Source organism: Sylvia atricapilla, chromosome 25, assembly GCF_009819655.1.
Source record: "Sylvia atricapilla isolate bSylAtr1 chromosome 25, bSylAtr1.pri, whole genome shotgun sequence".
Classification (NCBI taxonomy): Eukaryota; Metazoa; Chordata; class Aves; order Passeriformes; family Sylviidae; genus Sylvia; species Sylvia atricapilla.
This window is the reverse complement of record NC_089164.1, coordinates 5,974,170-5,992,847: the sequence shown is the minus strand read 5'-3', so window position 1 is coordinate 5,992,847 and position 18,678 is coordinate 5,974,170. Positions and strand designations below refer to the sequence as shown.

The following is an 18,678-nucleotide window of genomic DNA, read 5'->3' as shown; positions in this document are numbered from 1 at the left end:
CCTGGCCACGTGTTCTGGCAGCCCAGAACCCCCAAGTGCTGCACTGATCCCCCAGTGTGGGCAGCAGGGAGGGGGGATTCTGCCCCTGTGCCCTGCTCAGGTGAGGCCCCACCTGCAGAGCTGCCTCCAGCCCTGGGGTTCCAGCACAGGGAGGATGTGGAACTGCTGGAGTGAGTCCAGAGGAGCCCACGGAGCTGCTCTGAGGCCTGGAGCCTCTCTGCTCTGAAGCCAGGCTGGGAGAGCTGGGGGTGTTCAGCCTGGAGAGGAGAAGGCTCCAGGGATGCCTTACTGCAGCTTTTCCATAGATAAAAAGGAGTGTTTAAGACTTCAGCAAGAAATGTTGTACAATCGGGTGGTGAGGCTCTGGCACAGGGTGCCCAGAGATGTTGTGGTTGCCCCATCTCTGCAAGTGTCCAAGGCCACCTGGACAGGGCTTGGAGTAACCTGGGCTAGTGGAAGGTATCCCTGCCCATGGCAGGAGGTAGGACAAAATGGGCCCTTCCAACCCAACCCAGGGTGGGATTATAAGTCTCTCATAACAAATTGCAGAGCAGGGAAGTGAGGAGAGACTTTCTGGCAATGGCTCCCATGGGAACCTACCACAACGGTGCTGCTCTGGGTGCAGACAGGGTCGGGGGGGAAATATGCACAGCCCCAAACTGCACGGGAAAGGCTGCAGAGATGATAGGAAAACACTCCCAGCACAGCTGGAGGACAGGTGGGAGTCTGGCTCCCTCTGAAGAGAGAGCTCTGAGAAGTGAAGAGGCCAAAGCAGTGCAGAAGCAGAGACACTGCTGCCCTTCCCTAATGTCCCACACACCCTCTGTACCCTCACACATGTCCCTCTGAGCCCAAACATTCCCAGAGCAGCCTACAGAAAGTGTGACGGCAGGGCTGCAAAGCTGCTTTTCCCTTTTTTCTGTGTGTTTCTATACCAGGGCAGTGCAGGAGCCCAGGAAGGCCCAGGACCTTGTGACAATTCCAAGGCCCCAGGGGATGCTGTTTACACCCTAAAAGGCCAAGGGTCCATGTGTAGGCCCTGCAGCCTGACCCCACACTGAATGCTCTGTCTGGTTGCTGCTCTGTGCTCAGAGCCGTGGCAGGACCCCACATCCCCACTGGAGTTTGAGTGTCCCCTTCACATGCTCATTCCTGCCTGATTCACAGCTTGCTGTGGTATAATATCCTGCTCTCCATCCCCTTGGGAAACAGTGCCCTGGATGTGTCCCCCTCTGTCACTCTTCCTCTGCTTGTGGAGGAAGGCAGGGAGAGGATTGGGACACCCTCCCTGATCCCAGCAAACCCCACACAGGGATAGGAACCAGGTCACATCAGACAGGGAAAGGATCTTCCTTTTCTTAGGAATTTTTAGTGCCCTGGAAGATTCCAAGAAGATTCCATCCATCAGTGTTCTGTTCCCTGGACCTGGGGGTCAGCAAAAGGCTACCACTTCCAGGAACAGCTGCACAGGAAGCTACTGGCGGGGACGTCAGGAGAACAGAACAGTTTTGTTGGTGGCTAAATGGCTTCCCACCCTGAGCTGCTGCCCTGGGAACCCCTGGGGCATCTGTGTTCCATGAGGATCTGCCAGCCCTTGCGGCAGGTGAGGTTGGAGAGAAGCCGGATGCTCCAGTGCTCCTGATGGCAGTGGCCATGGACAGGATTGCCAAGGGAGGCCAGAAGGCTGCCATTGGCAAAGACACCCATGGAATTTCTCTGGCCCGGGCTGGCCTTTCTCTCCTTGACAAATGGAAGAGAATACTGAAGAACAGGCAGCTGACACAAGGAGCCTGATGGTCTCTCTCTAGGCCTCAGGGACCCTTCCTCTCCCACTCTTCTCTCCAGTCACCACAGCTCGCCTGGGGCAGGCATTCTTCTGGCAGGAGCTGGGGAGCCCAGGCTGCTGCAGCTGCTGGGATTGTGCAGCTGAAACTGGCAGGAAGGGAGGAGGTCTGGGAGGGCAGCAGGGAGCTGCTTCCTTTGGACCTTGAAAGCTTTGGCACCAGATTCCACAGGAATTTTGCTGTGTACTCTGAGCTAAGAAATTCCTGGCACAACTTTAGGCCATTTCTTCTTGTCCTGTTGCTTCCTACTTGGGAGAAGAGCCAGAACTCCATCTGGTTCCAGCTGCCTGCCAGGGAGTTGTAGAACATAAGAAGGTCCCCCCTGAGCCTCTTTTTTCTTCAGGTTGAGCCCCACCCCCCCAGCTCACCCAGCCACTCCTGGTGCTCCAGACCCTTCTCAAGCTCTGTTCTCTTCCCTGGACATGCTCCAGTCTCTCAGTGTCTCTCTTGCCATAAAGGCCCCCAAATTGTCCCCAGGACTAGAGGTGCCTCAACAGTGCCAGCACAGAGGGACAGGCACTGGTCCTGCTGGCTACACCGGGGCTGGTACAAGCCAGGATGTCACTGGCCTCCTTGCCCACTTGGCCATACTGACTACTCATGTTAAGCAGCTGTCAACCAAAAACATCACCCCCTGCAGCTGCTCCTGGTGGCCAGACATCTCCCACAGGGTTCCCCAAGGCCTTGTAGAGTGTTAGACATATCCCAGAGCTGATGTCACCACAGCATTTGGGAATGAGCATTCTTTCCCTGGACACTGAGAAGCCTCTGTCAGACGGCTCAGTGTCTAAGCCAGGGTGCAGGAGATGGTGCTGTAGATGCCAACCTGCAGCAGACCTGGGCAGACCTGCCCCCTCCAGCCTCTGTACCACAGGAGCAAGGCAGGGACTGCCAGGTTTCCAAGGCTCTCCTACTGCTGTTTCTTTTCTCTAGAGGAGGAAAAGCAAGTGCATTAAAAGCTGCCTGTCAGCTTCAGAAAGGATTCCTGTATCCCCAAATTTTACTGCTGGAAACTCCATCTCTGATCTTTGCTCTGACAGGGCCTGAATGGGACCAGGCTTGTGAAGCACCCATTGCAGAGGGACTGGGGCCCAGGCGTGGCCCCTTCCAGCAGACAGAGGATGCCTTGTGTTCCAGAGGGACCCTCTCAGCCCCTTTTGGGAATGCAGAGAGCCCCAAGCCCATCCCAGCTCACCTCCCAGTGTCTCCCCAGTGGCAGAGTGGTGTCTCTTGGACTCTGTCACCTGGGGCTGTCCCTCTGCCTCTCACCTGCTGCAGCATTCCCAACTCCCCAACAGCACCGAGCAGAGCCAGGGGATGCAGGAGAGCAGGAGTTTGCAGTTCAGGAACTTATAGCCAGAGGAAGGTGAGTCTCTTCTCCCAAGGAACACGGGACAGGACAAAAGGAAGTGACCTCAAATTGCCCCAGAGGAGGTTCAGGTTGGATATTAGAGAAAACTCGATGCTACTTTGCAGCTGAGAAACTGCTCAGCACCTGCCAGCCAGGGCAGGAAGGAGATGTCCTGCTGCCTTGCCAGCAGCTCGGGGTGAAAATGCTCTCCTCTGATAAATATGGTTCATTAAAATGTATTTCATGAACAATTAATTAAATTGTTCATTAATTGAATTGAATTGATTATATTAATTGTATCATTAACACATTCCTCCATCCCAAAGATAACACCTGCCCTCCAAAAATATGACATACCCTCAGTGGGGTGGTTTTTGTGACTCTATCATTAAAAGCAGACGAATTTTATACATAAAGATCTGCATTACTTGAGTTACTCAAGTTCCTCCTAACTTTCCACAAAACAGAAAGAAACTGCAAAAAAGTAAGTTGAGAATGGAGGAAAAGAGTGAGGGAAGATTCCATGGTTTCTGCTGGGCTCAGTCAATGGGCTGAACCTGCCTTCTTCCCCATTGGAACTTGCTGGGTAAGAACTGCACTCTGAGCACACTGAATGCTTTAGTTGGGGATTAGAGCTTGTCTGGGGATTGCTTCGAACATGTGTCTGCAGTCAGATCCTATCACTGACAAAGCCTATCACTGAGAGGTACTATGACAATTCTCAAACTATAACCCATCACAGTTTTTTATCAATAAAGAGAGCTATTCTGTTAAGTCTGAGTGTGAGTCCTTCCCTGGTGCCAGGAGCAGGCACCATTCTCAGATACACAGGAAGAGTCCCTGCGGGGTCAAAAAGTGGGAAGAGCTGCTGAGGGCTGGCCCTTAGGCTGCAGTAAGTCAGCGGCACCAGCCTCCTTTCCAGCAGGATGGCTCGGGGAAGGCTCCCCCTAACGGGACGCTGGCAGACTGCTCGGGCACACGGCTCTCGGCTTTCCTGGGACACTGAGACAATTTCAACACTGAGGGTCAAGGAAATCTCCCCACGCTAACGGTATAGAAAATCCCTTTCCACGTGACAGATGTGGGCGTAGCACTCGGGGACATGGGTTAGTGCTGAGCGTGGCAGCTCTGGAGGAATGGTTGGACTTGACACTCTCAGGCAGCTTTTCCAGCGGCAAGGGCCTGTGATTCCACGATTCCCTGTGTCCCGGCCGGGCACTGCCATGGCTCCCAGCGCCGGCTCCTGTTGCACTGCAGTAGCATGTGGCATTGGGAAGGGTACTCTCTGCTCTGCATGGCTCAGCTTCCCCAGGCAGGCCGGATTCCAGCTGGCAGTTTCACCCTCTCCACGTTCATTTCCCTGAGGACTGAAGGGCCTGCTCAGCTCTGAACAGCAGGGTCTGCATGCACGGTGCGGCTGAAACGGCCGGGCCCTGCCCCAGGGACACTCGGGGATGCTCACACCAGAAGGTCCAGCCAAAGAGTGTCCTGGGGCAGTGAGATGGGGCCAGAGGTGCCCAAAGCAGTGACCAAAACAAAAAAAAAGCACCAAAAATACTGTTTAGACCTCAAACAAACCTGGTGGTGTTCCCTGAGGGGAAGGGTTGGGAGTTCTGGTGCACGGGCAGTAATGGTCTGTGGCCAGGAGCCTTACCTAGGGCTAAGCTCACCCCAAGCCCTGCCTTATGAATCCCTGACCAATGGGATTTAGCACAGAGTTTTCCAGAGAAAGCATCTGTAGAGAAATTGGGGACAAACTCTGCTAGGACCAGATTTCCCTGCTGCCCGTGGAGTGGCCCAAGCGGAGGCAGCTGTGCCCCTGCAGCCCTTGGAGGGCACAGGGTGGGCAGAGGGCCACCTGCAGCCCCTGAGGAGCCCTGCACGCTGGAGCAGGGGATGCCGCAGGGAGGCTCTGAGCCCATGGGAAGCCCCTGCTGAGCAAGGTCCTGGCAGGCCCACGGAGCCATGCAGGGAGGGGCTTTGCATGCTGAAGCAGGTTTGCTGCAAGGCCTTGTGAGCCCAGTGGGGACCCAGGCTGGAGCAGGAGGGCCTGAAGGACTGACCCTGAGGAAGTGTGACCCACGTGGCAGCAGGTTGTGGAGAGCTGTTTCCTGGGGGATGGACTCCAGTTGGAGAAATTCCTGAAGAATTATCTCCCATGGTGGGGACTCCATGCTGGAGTAGGGCAAGGACTCCGACTCCTCTCCCTGAGTAGCAGCAGCAACAATTTGGAATGAACTGACCAGAACCCAAATTCCTCTCTCCCTGTGCCACTGGGGGGGATGAGGGAGACTTTGGGAAGGAGGGAGGGCTGGGAGAAAAGTGACTGTGAGCATTTGGTTGGCTTCTCATCATCTTGCCCTGATGCTGGGAGTAATCAATTCAATCAGTATCCAAAAATTGAGGCAGTTTTGCCTGTGACAGTGAAGGGGGACAGATCTCTCCCTGTCCTTATCTCTCAATCCAGGGACCCTTGGTTCTATTTTCTCTGCCCTGTCCAGGTGCAGAGGGCAGGGACAGAGTGGATATGGTGGGCACCTGGTGTCCGACCAGGGCCAACTCAATGCACACCTCCAGGCCTGGTGAGTCGACAACCTCTCTGGTCCTACAACCTAGCCCAGTGCCCAGCCACACTTCAAGGCAAGAATTTCTTCCTAAGACCTCACTAAAAAACCTGCCCTCCCTCAGCTTCTGCAGCCTTCTGGTAACCCTCTGCTGCTGGGTACTGGGAGGCTGCTGGGATGTGTCCCCTCAGTTCTACAAGTTCTTTCCTCAAGTCCCACCAGTTGATTATCGAGGACATGGCAGAATGTAGGACCTTTGGCAGCCCGAGGCCAGGTCGTCGAGGAGCAGAGCAATGGAACCCTCCTGCTGCAGGTGACATCATACAGGCAAGAACCAGAGGAAGCTGAGGCAGCTCCAGGGCAGAGCCAACAGGAGGCAAGCACAGTGTGGTCTTTCCTCGTGCTTCCCTGTCGCTTCCCTCTTGCTGCCTTTTGGCCGGCGTGACCTTTGGAAGTCACTCCTCATCTTCTGCAGCCACCAGAGGAACACCAGGGAGAAATGGCTGCAATTTGCCCTGGGATCAGCCTTCCTCCCTGCAATGTTGTCAGACTGGCAGAGGTTGCTGAGCTGATCACGTCTGCTCTCTCCTCAGCCAGCTGCAGGGAAAAGCTAGCACTGGCCTTGAAGAAGGAAGGCTACATTCCCAAACTCTTAGAGCTTTTCCAAATCTGCGAGGAGTTACAGCTCAGCCAGCCCTTGCAGCATTTCTCAGCCATTATGCAAGGAATCCTATGGCTTGACCAAGCAGCTGTGCTGGAGGTGATGCTGTCGCAGGAGTGTATCATGGATGTGGCTGGATGCCTCAAGTATGGCCCCTCTTTAGCCCAACCCAAATGGCGCTGGCAGCTCCTTCAGGAAACAACCAAGCTGAAGGAGCTTCTCTCCATCCGAGACCCTGAGCTCCAGCAGAAATTCCACCAGCTGTACTGGGCACAGTATATTCAGGCCATCATCTTGCCCAAGGCAGCTGGGGTAGGAGAGGGTTCTCTGCCCAGCCTCACCTCCTTCATTAGCTGCAAAAAAGAGGAGATCTTCCATGTGTTGGAGGTAAGGGGCTTCTGACCCACTCTCAGTGGCTTGGGACCTGGAGCTGGAGTTGCCAAAGGATTGCCATTCATCAGATGTGCTTGCATGTGCACAGAATGTGAATGACTCTGTTATGAACAAGGGGTGATGATCGGCTCCTGCAAATGAGGAGGAGTTATTAAGTATGGTGGGGAGAAGGTCTGCTAAGGTTTACATTGTTTGGCATGTACTTCTGTTGTTGCAGTATGGTTTTGAGCCCTTTTCTGTTCTCCCTTCAGTACTCCCCTTTTGTGGTTAGTGCCTGGCAGCTCTGGCGGACAGGGCCATACAGACACATGGGGCAGGAGTTTATCTGCCCCTTGGAAGAGGCGGCACGGAGTGGGGACACTTGTTGCTGGGAGGCGGGGCAGGGTAACATCGCACCACCAATCAGGATACGGGAAGGGCTCCACCAATGACATGGCCGGAAGGGCTGATTGACAGGCCTTGGGAGGAGCCAAGTTCACATAAAAGGATGGGGCCGTGGACCCTGGGAGGAGCCAAGTGTCCATATATGGGCAAAGGCAGGGATTGTGGGAGGTGCTGGAAGGACATATTGGGACTGCTCATGGATACTAATGACGCTGATGCACCCTTGAGTGTATAAAAGGCAGAGACGCCATTTTGTGAGCCTGATCCTGTGGTGGGCACAAGGAGTCCCATCAAGCTCCCAGTGTTTTTCTCCCTTTGCTTTGTAACTTTAATGGGTTCAAATTAAATTTTATTTATTCATTCCTGCCTGGGTTTTGAGTAATTTATGAAATCTCACTTCTTTCTCCTCCCTTGGATTCTGTAGTTTAACAAAGGGAAGAGCTCAGGGAAGGATTTAACGATTCCTGAATGAGCTGTCAAGAGTTTCAAGTTCTTCTCTTCAATAGCCATGCAACAGATTGCTTGGGAGCTGGTTTGCTTTGGAGCAGGTTTCTGTGGGGAGCTAGGGAACAAGCAGCTTTTGGGGTTCCCTCTTAGGACTAGGTGCAATGTCTGTGGAGCTCATTCTGAACCTGAGATGCCAAAGAGCAGGCTCAGGGAGAACGCTGCCAGTGCTGCTTGCCATGGGAAGAACTGCCAAGAAATATGGGGACACAAAACGTGTCCAAAGCCTTGAGAGATGGTGATGATGGTGGTGATTATGTTCACCTTAGTCTTCTTGTCCCTTTGGAGTCTTAAGCAATGGGGGAACTGAAATTCTTGACCAGAAGGGAGGTCATGTCCTAGAGGTCCTGAAGTATCTCTTGGGAGGAGAAGCAGTGACTGTGCCAAGCCAAGGCTGGGGCAGAAGTGAGAGCAGAGCATCTGCAAGGGGGCAACTGGTTTGAGTGCGAGGAAGGGCAACTAGGACACGGCTGCAGCCAGCTGGGAACCTGTTCATCTGCTCCCCCTTGCCCGGGGGACCTGAAAAGATGCTTTGTAGGGTTGCAGCTGGACAGGAGGGAAAGGGATCCCTGAAGGATGTTCTCAGGGCAAGGGGAACAGGGCAGGTGCCGCATGGGACAAGCTGTGTCTTGGCTGGCTCTTGGAAGCTCCACTTTCTGGGAGCCTCCCTTGAGCTCAGATTCCCCTGTGGCTCTGCACTTCTGCCCCTGCTTCTGCTGCACAGAGGCACTGCTAAAACAGTGCCCTGGGAAGGAAGGATCCTGCGGGATCTGTGTGCTCTGGCCTTTGTTGGGCTGCAATGAATGGAGGGGTGGACAGTTGGGCTTACGGCAGTGGGGGATCCTCTCAAGGATGGAAGTTCTGCCTTGTTCTGCCTTTCCAGAGGGCGCGTGTCAATTGTGTTCCTTTTGTGTGTTCTGCAGAAAGACCAGAAATTCTGGTCAGAAGTTCTGGCCCAGTTAACAGCTGGAGCTACAGGTGCCCACCAGCGATGGGAATTGGTGAGTCACTGCTTGCGGGCTTGGAAGGAGAAGGATGAAGGAGAAAAAGGGAAACTGTTCTTGAGGCCTTCTGCACTCCTTGAGGTGTTTCTGGAACCCAGGAATCCTTGCCAGTGCAGCTCAATGTTCATTTAAGTCCTCACTTAAGGAAATATTTCTGGGAATGTAAGCTGTGATTTCTTTGTTGTAAATCAGGATCACCTTGTGTAGAAAGGACCAGCATGGAACTGACACCCTAGACTTCAAGCTCTGCTTTCTTCCCAGAATGTTTCAGCATCCCAGAGAACTTTATTTCTGTATCTGAGCTCTTTCTGAGGTCAAGGCCAAGTGATGGATTTCTTCTTTCTCTGTGTGTTTCCTTTCCATGGCTTTGCTTTGTTGATGTTGGCCAAGCTTGGAGGAGACACTAGAAGAAGAATATTCTCTAGGAAGGTCCAACCGACACTCAAACTCTACTAGAAGTCATAACCCTTCCACTCTCTCAGAGTGTCAGCAAGACACCAGAAATTCTTTTTTCTGCAACAGGTGAACTTTCTGAAGGACTTCTGTGCTTTTTCGCTCATGTTTTACCAGAACAGAGAGGCATTTTTACAAAGCTTGGCCAAGCTGGGACTTCTTCCTGCTCTTGAGATTCTGCTGGTAAGTGAAAACTGCCAGCTGCTTTTCCTCAAAGCAGGAAAGGCCAGACCCAGTGGTGCACTTGTTGGACCTGCTGAGCACTTGTGTGTCCCTTTGCTTGTGTACCTTGGCTCTGCTGAGACTGGATGCAGACTGGACCAGCCACAATCCCAAAGTTCCCACGGCTCTTGCAAGCACCTGCCTGGGTTCCCCTGATTCTTGTGACTCTGCACCAGGGGCAAATTCTGTGCTCAGTGCAGTCCTTGGGACAAGGCAGAGTTAAGATGGAAAGAGACTGCCACAGGGCAGCTGCATTGGTGTTGTTTTCCTGGGGCTGTTGTGGTTGTGCTTGGACTGGCGCCAGAGAAATCTTTTTAGCTCCTCTGGAGCTGTTGGCTTCTTCCTTCCCAGAAGATCCTGTCAAGGTGGCAGCAGGTTTCTCTGTCATGAGCAGCAATGGGAAACCAGGATTTTGTCACTCCTTTGGCTGAGGCAGCTGTTGCCACCTGACCATTGCAGTCCAGGGTCAGTGTTGCTGTTCGTCACAAACACCAGATTCCAGGGTACTTCTCTGCTGCAGGAACTACCAGGGAACTCAGCAAGGCACAGCATTGCCAGCAAAACATTTGTTCTGCCCCACTCAGCATGGCAGCTTTAGGGGAAGGTTGTCTGAGTCCCTTGCAGCCCTGTGTGGGAGAAACCCTAACATTCCCAGGAAGTTCAAGAACTATCTTGGACTTGCAAGCTTGAGAACACGAAGGCAGAATGAGACACTTGGCCAAGTTTTTAAACAACACCCAGGCAAAGGAAGCCCCTTCACAAACTTGACTTTGGCAAACTTAAGCTTAACCACCTTTAATTTACCCACACAACAAGGCAGGGACTGGAGTTGTTTAGTCTGGCTTACAGTCCATTTTGATGAGAAGAAGTGAGGAGAAGAAAGAGACAGATTGATTTGTACAATTGGTCCTTTGGTACAAAATGAATCAGTTGTGGGTAACAGGTACAGAAGATCAGTGTCTCAGTTATTCCAGACAGGAAATGGCACGATGGGAATGGTTCTTGCTTAAATGAGGACTCACAGATTCAGAGAAAGTCCCTCCTAAAGGAGGCAAAGGATGGGCAAAAGAGTTGCTGCTTTATTGTTGCTTCTCTGGAACCATATTACTGTGTTTCTCAGAGAACTTGGAGAATGAAACCTTACCAAAACCTTTCACTCCCTTTTCTTTGCAGCTTTACCTGATGAGAAACAGCAAACCTGATTTACCCTACCAAATTAATCTCTTTTTTCTTAGGGAATGGATGATCTGCGAGTGGCATCTGCTGCCACAGATATCCTGTCTTATCTTGTCAACTTTTGTCCATTCCTGGTCCAAGAATTTGTCATGCAAGAGGCCCAGCAGAGAGACCACTTAAGTAAAAGTGGTTTGCAGCTGCTTGGATAGACCAGTCTTAGGGCAATCGGGAAACAAACCAGCCAAACAAAATCTCAATGTTTTCTATTTCATTTTCACTTTTATTAAAAGAAAGAAACCAAACAGATAGAAACCAGGAAACCCATTGCACTCTAATTATTTGAGGCTTACTTTGTCTGGGTTTTTTCAGGGCACTGACCTCATCCGCGTGCTCTTGAAGCAGATGATCTGCTATCCTGATGCTACATTTGGAGTAGCTGATCAGGTCATGGAGCTGTTGCAGACACTGCTTGATCCAGGAAATCTGCTGGCTACAGCTGAGGTAGAGGAATGCAGAGGGCTGAGGACTCTTTGTCTGCCTCAGCCCAGAGAAACCCTGGTCTTTTCGAGTGCTCTTCTTGTGGGCCCAGCGTGTAAACAGGCTGAGCTTGGGGGCTAGTGCTTGTTCTCTGAGCCTGAATGGCAAGAAGCTCCAAAGGAGATGAAGTTCCCAGAACCTGTGGCTGAGGCCAAGGCTGTGTCTGGGGCACTGTGCCCACAGTCGTTCCCCCAAGCAGCACTTCAGAGACACAGCACTGTCTGACCAGAGCTCCTGCTGCCTGCGGGAGACATCTGGCAGCAGCAGAGTCTAGGAGAGGCCCTGGCACCCCCAATCCACAGGTTCATCCCCTGGAATGGACAGGAATACCCGGGAAAAGGTTGGCTGGTTGTCGTGATGCAATGACTGCATTGGAGAGAACTGGAAGGACACTTTGTCAGGCCTTGGGAGTCACGGATTGCCATGACAGATTGGCATCCCTGGTGGGGGTTCTCTTGGGGATAGCAGGGTGGGCTGGATGTCTCTCAGGTTTCCTCCCAAAGAAAAAAACGGCTCTTTGTGCAGGAACACCTGTATTCTTCAGGCCCCGCCAGAAAGATACAGGCAGAGCCGTCAGAGCCAAGGAAACTCTTTGTAGCTGTTTCTGCTGGTGCTGTGCTTTCTGATTGGGAAGGTCTCTGCCAAGGCCAGGATTTAATGAAGTCATTTTCTCCCTTAGGTATCCAAAATACTTGGATTTTTCAATTCCTTCTACACACGCTGTCTTCCTGTTCTGACTGCGCCGCTTCTGGCCAACGCAGCAAAAGGTGCCTGGGAAATAGCAAATGAGGATTTTTCCTTATTTTCCCGCTTTGGAGGCTTGTAGTGTCTGGAAGGGACTGACAGGTGTGCTCCCAGTGATCAGCCAGTCAGGCCAGCTGGGAATACACTTGAGGAGAAAGGCTGCTCTCCAGGGACAGGCGTTCTGCAGGCAGCACTTTTCAGGCCCTTCTTCCCCTCCCTGACATGGATTCCAGCTGTGCTTTGTAGCAGATGGACCTCCTGGAGGAGGGTTGTTCATGGTGGAGGAGTTGGACTTGGATGCTTTCTAGGATATGCTTCAAGGCCCCAAAAAGTCACCATTGTGTTGGTTGTTTTGTTCTCCCCCAAAGTTCTGCCTCCTAAAGCAACCCAGGACAGCTAAAGTCCACTAAAACCATGTCAGGAGCTGCAGGAGCACCTGAGCTGAGTGGACAGCACAGGACGTTTTCTTTTTTTTGTTTTCTTTCTTTTTTTTTTTTTTTTTTTTTTTTTGCGTCTCACTGAAGGCATTCTTTTCCTTGCAGACGATTATCAAACGGCGCAACTCCAGGCCTTAATTTTGGAGCTGCTGGTTTTTTGTGTGACGAGACACAAGGAGCACATGAGGAGTTACATCCTCCACTGGGATTTGCTAAGAAGAGTCCTCCTCTTGATCAGTTCCAAACACACATTTCTGGCCTTGAGTGAGTAGCCTTTGGCACTTCCTTCTTCCAAGCTTAGAGTGTCCTGGGTGGGAAGTGTTCCACGGGACATTGGAACTCAGGATTCATGGGAAGGGATGGGAATGAATTTCTGGACTGCAGCCCTGGCCTGTGGCTCTGGAATTCTTGCATTGCTCTCTTCACACAGGTGCTCTGCACTTCCTGAGGAAGATCATTGCCCTGAAGGATGAGCTTTATACCCGTTACATCATCCAGGGAAACCTCTTGGCACCCCTTGTGCACGCTCTGCTGGAGAATGGAGCTATGTACAACCTGCTCCACTGGGCTGTGCTGGAGCTGTTTGAATTCCTCAGACTGGTGAGTTCAGCAGCAGCTTCAGCTTGGACATGCCCACGGCCTCTCAGCTCAACAGGCCCAGTGCAGCCTCCTGCTTCAGTGCAAGTGTCACAAACAGCCTCGGGTCACTGCTCACTCTGGTGTCCTTTGCCATGGGAAGATGAATCCTTCTTTCCATATTTCAGCTCTTGGCTTCAGGATCAATCTGAATTGTTTCACGCTTGCTCCAGACCAAAAGCGTTTTGGCTCTGGCCAAGTTCCTTTGCAAAGGAAACTCGGAAGCTTTCTGAACTGTGGCCTATGGCTACTGGAGGCTTGAGACCGTGTTTTGTTCCTCTGCAGGAAGCCTGTAAGTCCCTGGTTACCTATGTCATCGAGAACTTCTATCCTGCACTGCAATCCATCACCTACGTGCAGACGTTCCAGGGACTGAAGAGGAAATATGACAGAGACAAGCACCGACAAAAGCAGAGTGTGCACAGGTAGGCCCCAGTCTCTGTGCTGGGAGCCTGGCAGGGACTGCCCTATGGCAGGGCTGCTCCTTGGTTTTCTCTTTGCCAGAGGGCAGCAGCAGTAGGTGGCTGGCACTGACTTTCTTGTTCCTTCTGGAGGAAAACTGCAGCATGAGAAGAAAGTTGCCTCTGCCTTTCCCTGCAGCCCCCTGGAGTGGAGCTGCTCTTGCTGAGGACATTCTTTGCTCCTCTCAGAAAGTCCTGAGCTTCCCCAGAGCTCTGTCCCGGTGAGGCAGAATTCAGCCTGCTTGGGCCTCAGCCAGTGGCTGCTCTGTCTCAGAGTGAGGACACAAGTGCCCATGGAGCTGGATTGCCTTCCCAAATGGGCCACACTCCCTCCAAACTCTGCAAGTCATTGCTGATCCTGACTTGGAAGCAGCACCGAAGCTGGAGTCACTTGTCCTGTCTCTCTACAGGGTCCCACCCCTCTTGGGCAGAGGTGCAAGAGCCTCAGAGCAGGAAGAACAAATGATCATCGGTGTTGCCCAAGGGGAGGCAGCTCAGACAGCACCAAGGAGCTTCACAGGCTCCTCTTCAAAGAAGGCAACACCGTGCCCCCTGCCGAGGGCCCTCAAGGTGGGAGAACTGGGCTGAGCTGCTGCTCTGGCCAGGGACAGCGGAGCTGCCGTGCCAGGCCTGGCCCAGGGCAATGCGGCCTGGGCAGCAACAGCCTGTGGGCTTGCAGGGGGGCTTAGTTAGGGCTCAATTCACCCAAGCCCTGCCCAGGGACACCCTGACTGCTGGGGGGAAGCCTGAAGAAAGGATGGGCTGACCCTGGAGTCTGGTGCTGACCTGGTGCCACAGTCTGATCTGTCATCTTCTGCTTCCCTGAACTGGGGCCACTCCTTGGCTCTTGCCCTGCCCGCTTGCTCATCTGGCTGGGGCATGGACAGAGGATGTGGCGTTTGGGAGTACAAAAATTGCACCTTTCTAAGTATTCTTTCAACATGGGAATTTCCTTGTTTCTTTTTCCCATTTGGCAGAGACATCAACCAGTAGAGTATGAGAGTGATCGAGAGGAGGTAGTTCCAAAGAAAAGACTGCGTCTGGCCTAAGGAAGGAAACCCACATTTTGGGGTCCGCAGACTGTAAATAGTTGGATGTTAAATAGTTGTAGTTTGTATTAGGGTTAGGTTTTGTTAAGAGATTTGGTTTTTTCTGTATATAGACAAGTAGATAGAGTTTGTTCAAGAAGGAAAAGTTTGCTTTCTGTTCAAGTTCCCAATAAAATTGTTTGATTAAAAGATTAAGGCTGAGCTGTAAAATTCAGGAATTGATATTGGACTCTGTAATTGTAGAAGATGTATTATTGATAAATGTACCTGGGATAAAATGTTCTGTGAAACTGGAATGGGTATGTTTACCTGTTTTCCTGGGAGTTCCTGAACAGTGCAGTAAGCCATGGAATTCCATGGGGAAAGGGGGACCTTTCCTGGTCCCATGTCCAGTCTCCCCAAGCCAAATCAGGAGAGAATTCCAAAAGATTTCTGTGAATCTTCACGTGAATTGCTGGTGTTATAAACCACTCAAACCCTTGGTGGGAATGAGTCTATAAAACTTAATCTGAACCCATTAAAATTACAAAGCAACGGGGGGGAAGAGCACTAGGAGCTTGAAGGGATGCCTCCTGCCCACCACAGGCTCAGGCTCACAAAATGGTGTCTCTACATTTTTTTATTCTGATATTGTATTTGCCTCATTAATATTCATGAGCACTTCCTATGTCCTTCTGGCCCCTCCCACAGGCTGTAGCTTTGCCCACTAGCGGATGCCCGGGACGGGCTGACAGAATTGGTGGGGCTGCCCTCCCCACACAAGTGCCTCAGGGGTCTTTGGAATTGGTGGATATATCTCAGAAGAGAGCCCCCAAAAATTGTTATAAACAACTCAAACCCAGGGTGGAAATGAATAAATAAAATTTAATTTGAACCCATTAAAGTTACAAAGCAAAGGGAGAAAAACACTGGGAGCTTAATGGGACTCCTTGTGCCCACCACAGGCTCAGGCTCACAAAATGGTGTCTCTGCCTTTTATACACTCATGGGTGCATCAGCGTCATTAGTATCCATGAGCAGTCCCAATATGTCCTTCCAGCACCTCCCACAATCCCTGCCTTTGCCCATATATGGACACTTGGCTCCTCCCAGGGCCCATGGCCCCATCCTTTTATGTGAACTTGGCTCCTCCCAAGGCCTGTCAATCAGCCCTTCCGGCCATGTCATTGGTGGAGCCCTTCCCGTATCCTGATTGGTGGTGCGATGTTACCCTGCCCCGCCTCCCAGCAACAAGTGTCCCCACTCCGTGCCGCCTCTTCCAAGGGGCAGATAAACTCCTGCCCCATGTGTCTGTATGGCCCTGTCCGCCAGAGCTGCCAGGCACTAACCACAAAAGGGGAGTACTGAAGGGAGAACAGAAAAGGGCTCAAAACCATACTGCAACAACAGAAGTACATGCCAAACAATGTAAACCTTAACAGACCTTCTCCCCACCATACTTAATAACTCCTCCTCATTTGCAGGAGCCAATCACTACACCTTATTCATAACACTGGGGACAGCCCCAGCTTGGCATCTAAGGCCTTTTGCAGCACGTAGTGTTTATAGCAAACTTGGACCTACAGTCTGGGAATCTGCCCCAAATGTCTGTCGAATTATTTAATCCAGTCTTCATATGGACATGACATCTTGACTCCAATGTGCTGTGTCTTTCACAAAGCACAGAAACAATGGCACAGATTGCAGGTGTTCGAGGATGGCTGCTGGTGTGGGTCACCGCCAGTTCTCCAGAGATATGGCTGTACAAGGCTTCTTGACATTTGGTAGCTCAGTCTGATGTCCAGGAGTCCTGGGAAGAATCAGAAATCTCTCCAAATATGCCAGAGTCAAGTTCCTGTCAGGACAAGGAAAGGCCTGGTTTCAACTGGCTGCTCGTTCCAGCCAGGCAGTTTTCACTGGACCGAGGCCTGCCTGCTCTTGTCCACTGTGCAAACAGGGTGGGCTCTCTCCCGTTCCCACGGCTCAGGCAGGGAAGGGGCTCCCAGAACCCAGAGCTGAACTGCCAACGTGCCTGTGCCCACAGCTCTGGGCCAGGGGTCCAGCTCAGGCCAGCCTGGCTTCCAGCCCCAAGGAATTCCATTCTGGAAGCGAAAAGAGAAAAGCAGCTGAAGGCCTGCTCCAGCACAGACCCAGTAGGCCCATCAGCAGGAAGAACTGATCCTGCTGGGAAGAGACTGGCTGGGAGATGAAGGCACTGAGGGCTGCCCTGACGGGAGAGACTTGTGGGTGCCTGGTGGGTGAGAGGTGGACATGGCCCATCCACATGTGCCAGCACCCAGAACCCCCTGTGAGAAACGCTGCTTATTTTTTAAATTTTCAACGGTTTATTAAACCTTAACAAAACAAAGGAATGAACAAGGAAAAAAAAACAGTGCTGGGAGCATAGAATTACACTGTCATGTGTTGTACTGTGATTTGTAATAATGGTTTGCTCTTTCTCCCCTTGTTTCTGGAAAAGTGTTATGTCCCAAGTTTATCCCTGCTCCTCTTTACTCTCAATCCTTCTAGATCCTTCCGAGCCTCCTCCTCTGAGTCCTGTCTGTCACTTGATTGCTCCCCCTGGCTTCTAGAAAGCTCAGGGAAGGGCATCAAGTGATAGGACAGGAACAGAGGAAGTTCCTCCCTTGGTGTTCTCACTGGTTTCTCTGACAGTCCCTCTAAACCTAGTTCACTCCTACTGTGCTCCCTGTTGGATAATGGTTTGATGCCTCCTTCTGCACCTCCCGTTGGTAAGTGGCTGTCTCCCCTGTTTTACTGCTCAGCTGGAGCAGCTCCTCTGAGGCTCACAGCTCCATCTGGGACTGAATAAAGGTCTTGGACTTTTGCCCTTCAGCTGGGTTGGACTCCTTCCTTCACCGTCCTTGTAGGGCTCTCGTGTGACAAGGGGAAGGTCCCCTTAGCTGTCCCTCTGGTTCACAAGATCCGGAGGAACGTCCCCCGCGTGTCTGCAGTGTCAGGCTCGTCCAGGTGGACAGCGACATTGCTCTGTGAGGGACACCATGACAGTCACGTGCTCACCTACAAAATAGCTACTCTGCCTTTTGTACCTTTGGTATTGCATCAGTATGGGCATCAGCATGGGCATCAGCCTGGCAGAGGCACAGGGCCAAGCAGATCTCACCTTTGGAAAGCCAGACCTCAGCTTCAAGCCCTGGGAGGCATTTATTGAACTTAAGGTGAGACAGAGATCTCCTCCCAGCTGACTTTGCTGTCATGTTAATGAACCCAAGTTCTGCTCCCCTATTGGTTGTCAATGTTCCATAGTTGGTCATGTCTCTAGAGCCCTCTACCCCCAAGCCTATATACTGCCACTCCCCCCTCATTTCTGGTCTTTGGTGTTTCGTCCTTACAGTGTGCGGTTTCTGGGCACTGTGCCGATTTTATTTTCCTGTAAAAGTGAGTTTTCTTTTTCGGACACAACATCACACCCTCTCCTTCTTCTTCTTCAATGACACATTTGCTCTGAATATCAGGGAAACTAAAAGACATGCCACAGCCACTCTCACTGTGATGCATCAGGTAACCCTGGCCCCTCCCAAAATCTGCCAGTCAACTCTTCTTTGCCCTCCATTGGTGCAGACTGCTTTCTTGCAACTTGATTGGAGCTCAGGTGTTGTCATGCTGTGCCTCCTAGTAACAAGCCTTCCCTCCCAAATGCCTGATGCAAGGGGCACAGGTACATGCCCTCTCTCCACATGTCCCGACTACCAAGGCAGTGCCTTGGCAACCATAAGGGAGGTGGGAGTGGGGGGAAAGGGACTATGGGGAGAACAAAGGATGCCAAATCACAATAATATAGCTATACATCAGTAAAACTTCTCGTAACCTACACATTGTATGTTAATTGCCTTAATTGCAAGAGCCAAGCATCACATTACCCATCTCTAACACCCCTGTGTGCTGGGCCGATCCCCCAGCATGGGCAGCAGAGGAGGGGGGATTCTGCCCTCTGCCCTGCTCAGGTGAGAAGCCACCCACAGAGTTGCTCCCCACCGTGGGGTCCATCACAGGAAGCATCATTTTATTGCAGCAAGTCCAGAGGAGGCCACAGAGATGACTTAAGGAAAGGCTGAGAGAATTGGTATTGTTCAGACTGGAATATCGACGGCCTTGTGGTAACCTAATTGCAACCTGATTTTTATTTTTGCCTCCTTATAGGGGTTGTAGATGTGCTGGCAGCCCTGTCCCCAGGAAGGCTTCGGCTGGCAGGCAATCAGAGAAGACAAAGCCTCCACAATGGGGCTGTGAGCCGCTCCCG

General features: G+C 51.9%; 1 protein-coding gene across 1 annotated transcript; it reads left to right on the top strand.

Moving 5' to 3' along the window:
• Positions 1-6,207: 6,207 nt before the first annotated feature.
• Positions 6,208-14,420, top strand: LOC136371473 (serine/threonine-protein phosphatase 4 regulatory subunit 3B-like; the record flags this gene model as incomplete). Its single annotated transcript, XM_066335583.1, has 12 exons — positions 6,208-6,807; positions 8,625-8,702; positions 9,228-9,341; positions 10,616-10,745; positions 10,851-10,884; positions 10,934-11,057; positions 11,773-11,860; positions 12,338-12,538; positions 12,705-12,874; positions 13,196-13,335; positions 13,782-13,941; positions 14,349-14,420. Coding segments are annotated over 12 exons (1,911 nt in total), but the record flags the coding sequence as incomplete, so codon positions are not given.
• Between the last annotated feature and the right edge of the window lie 4,258 nt (positions 14,421-18,678).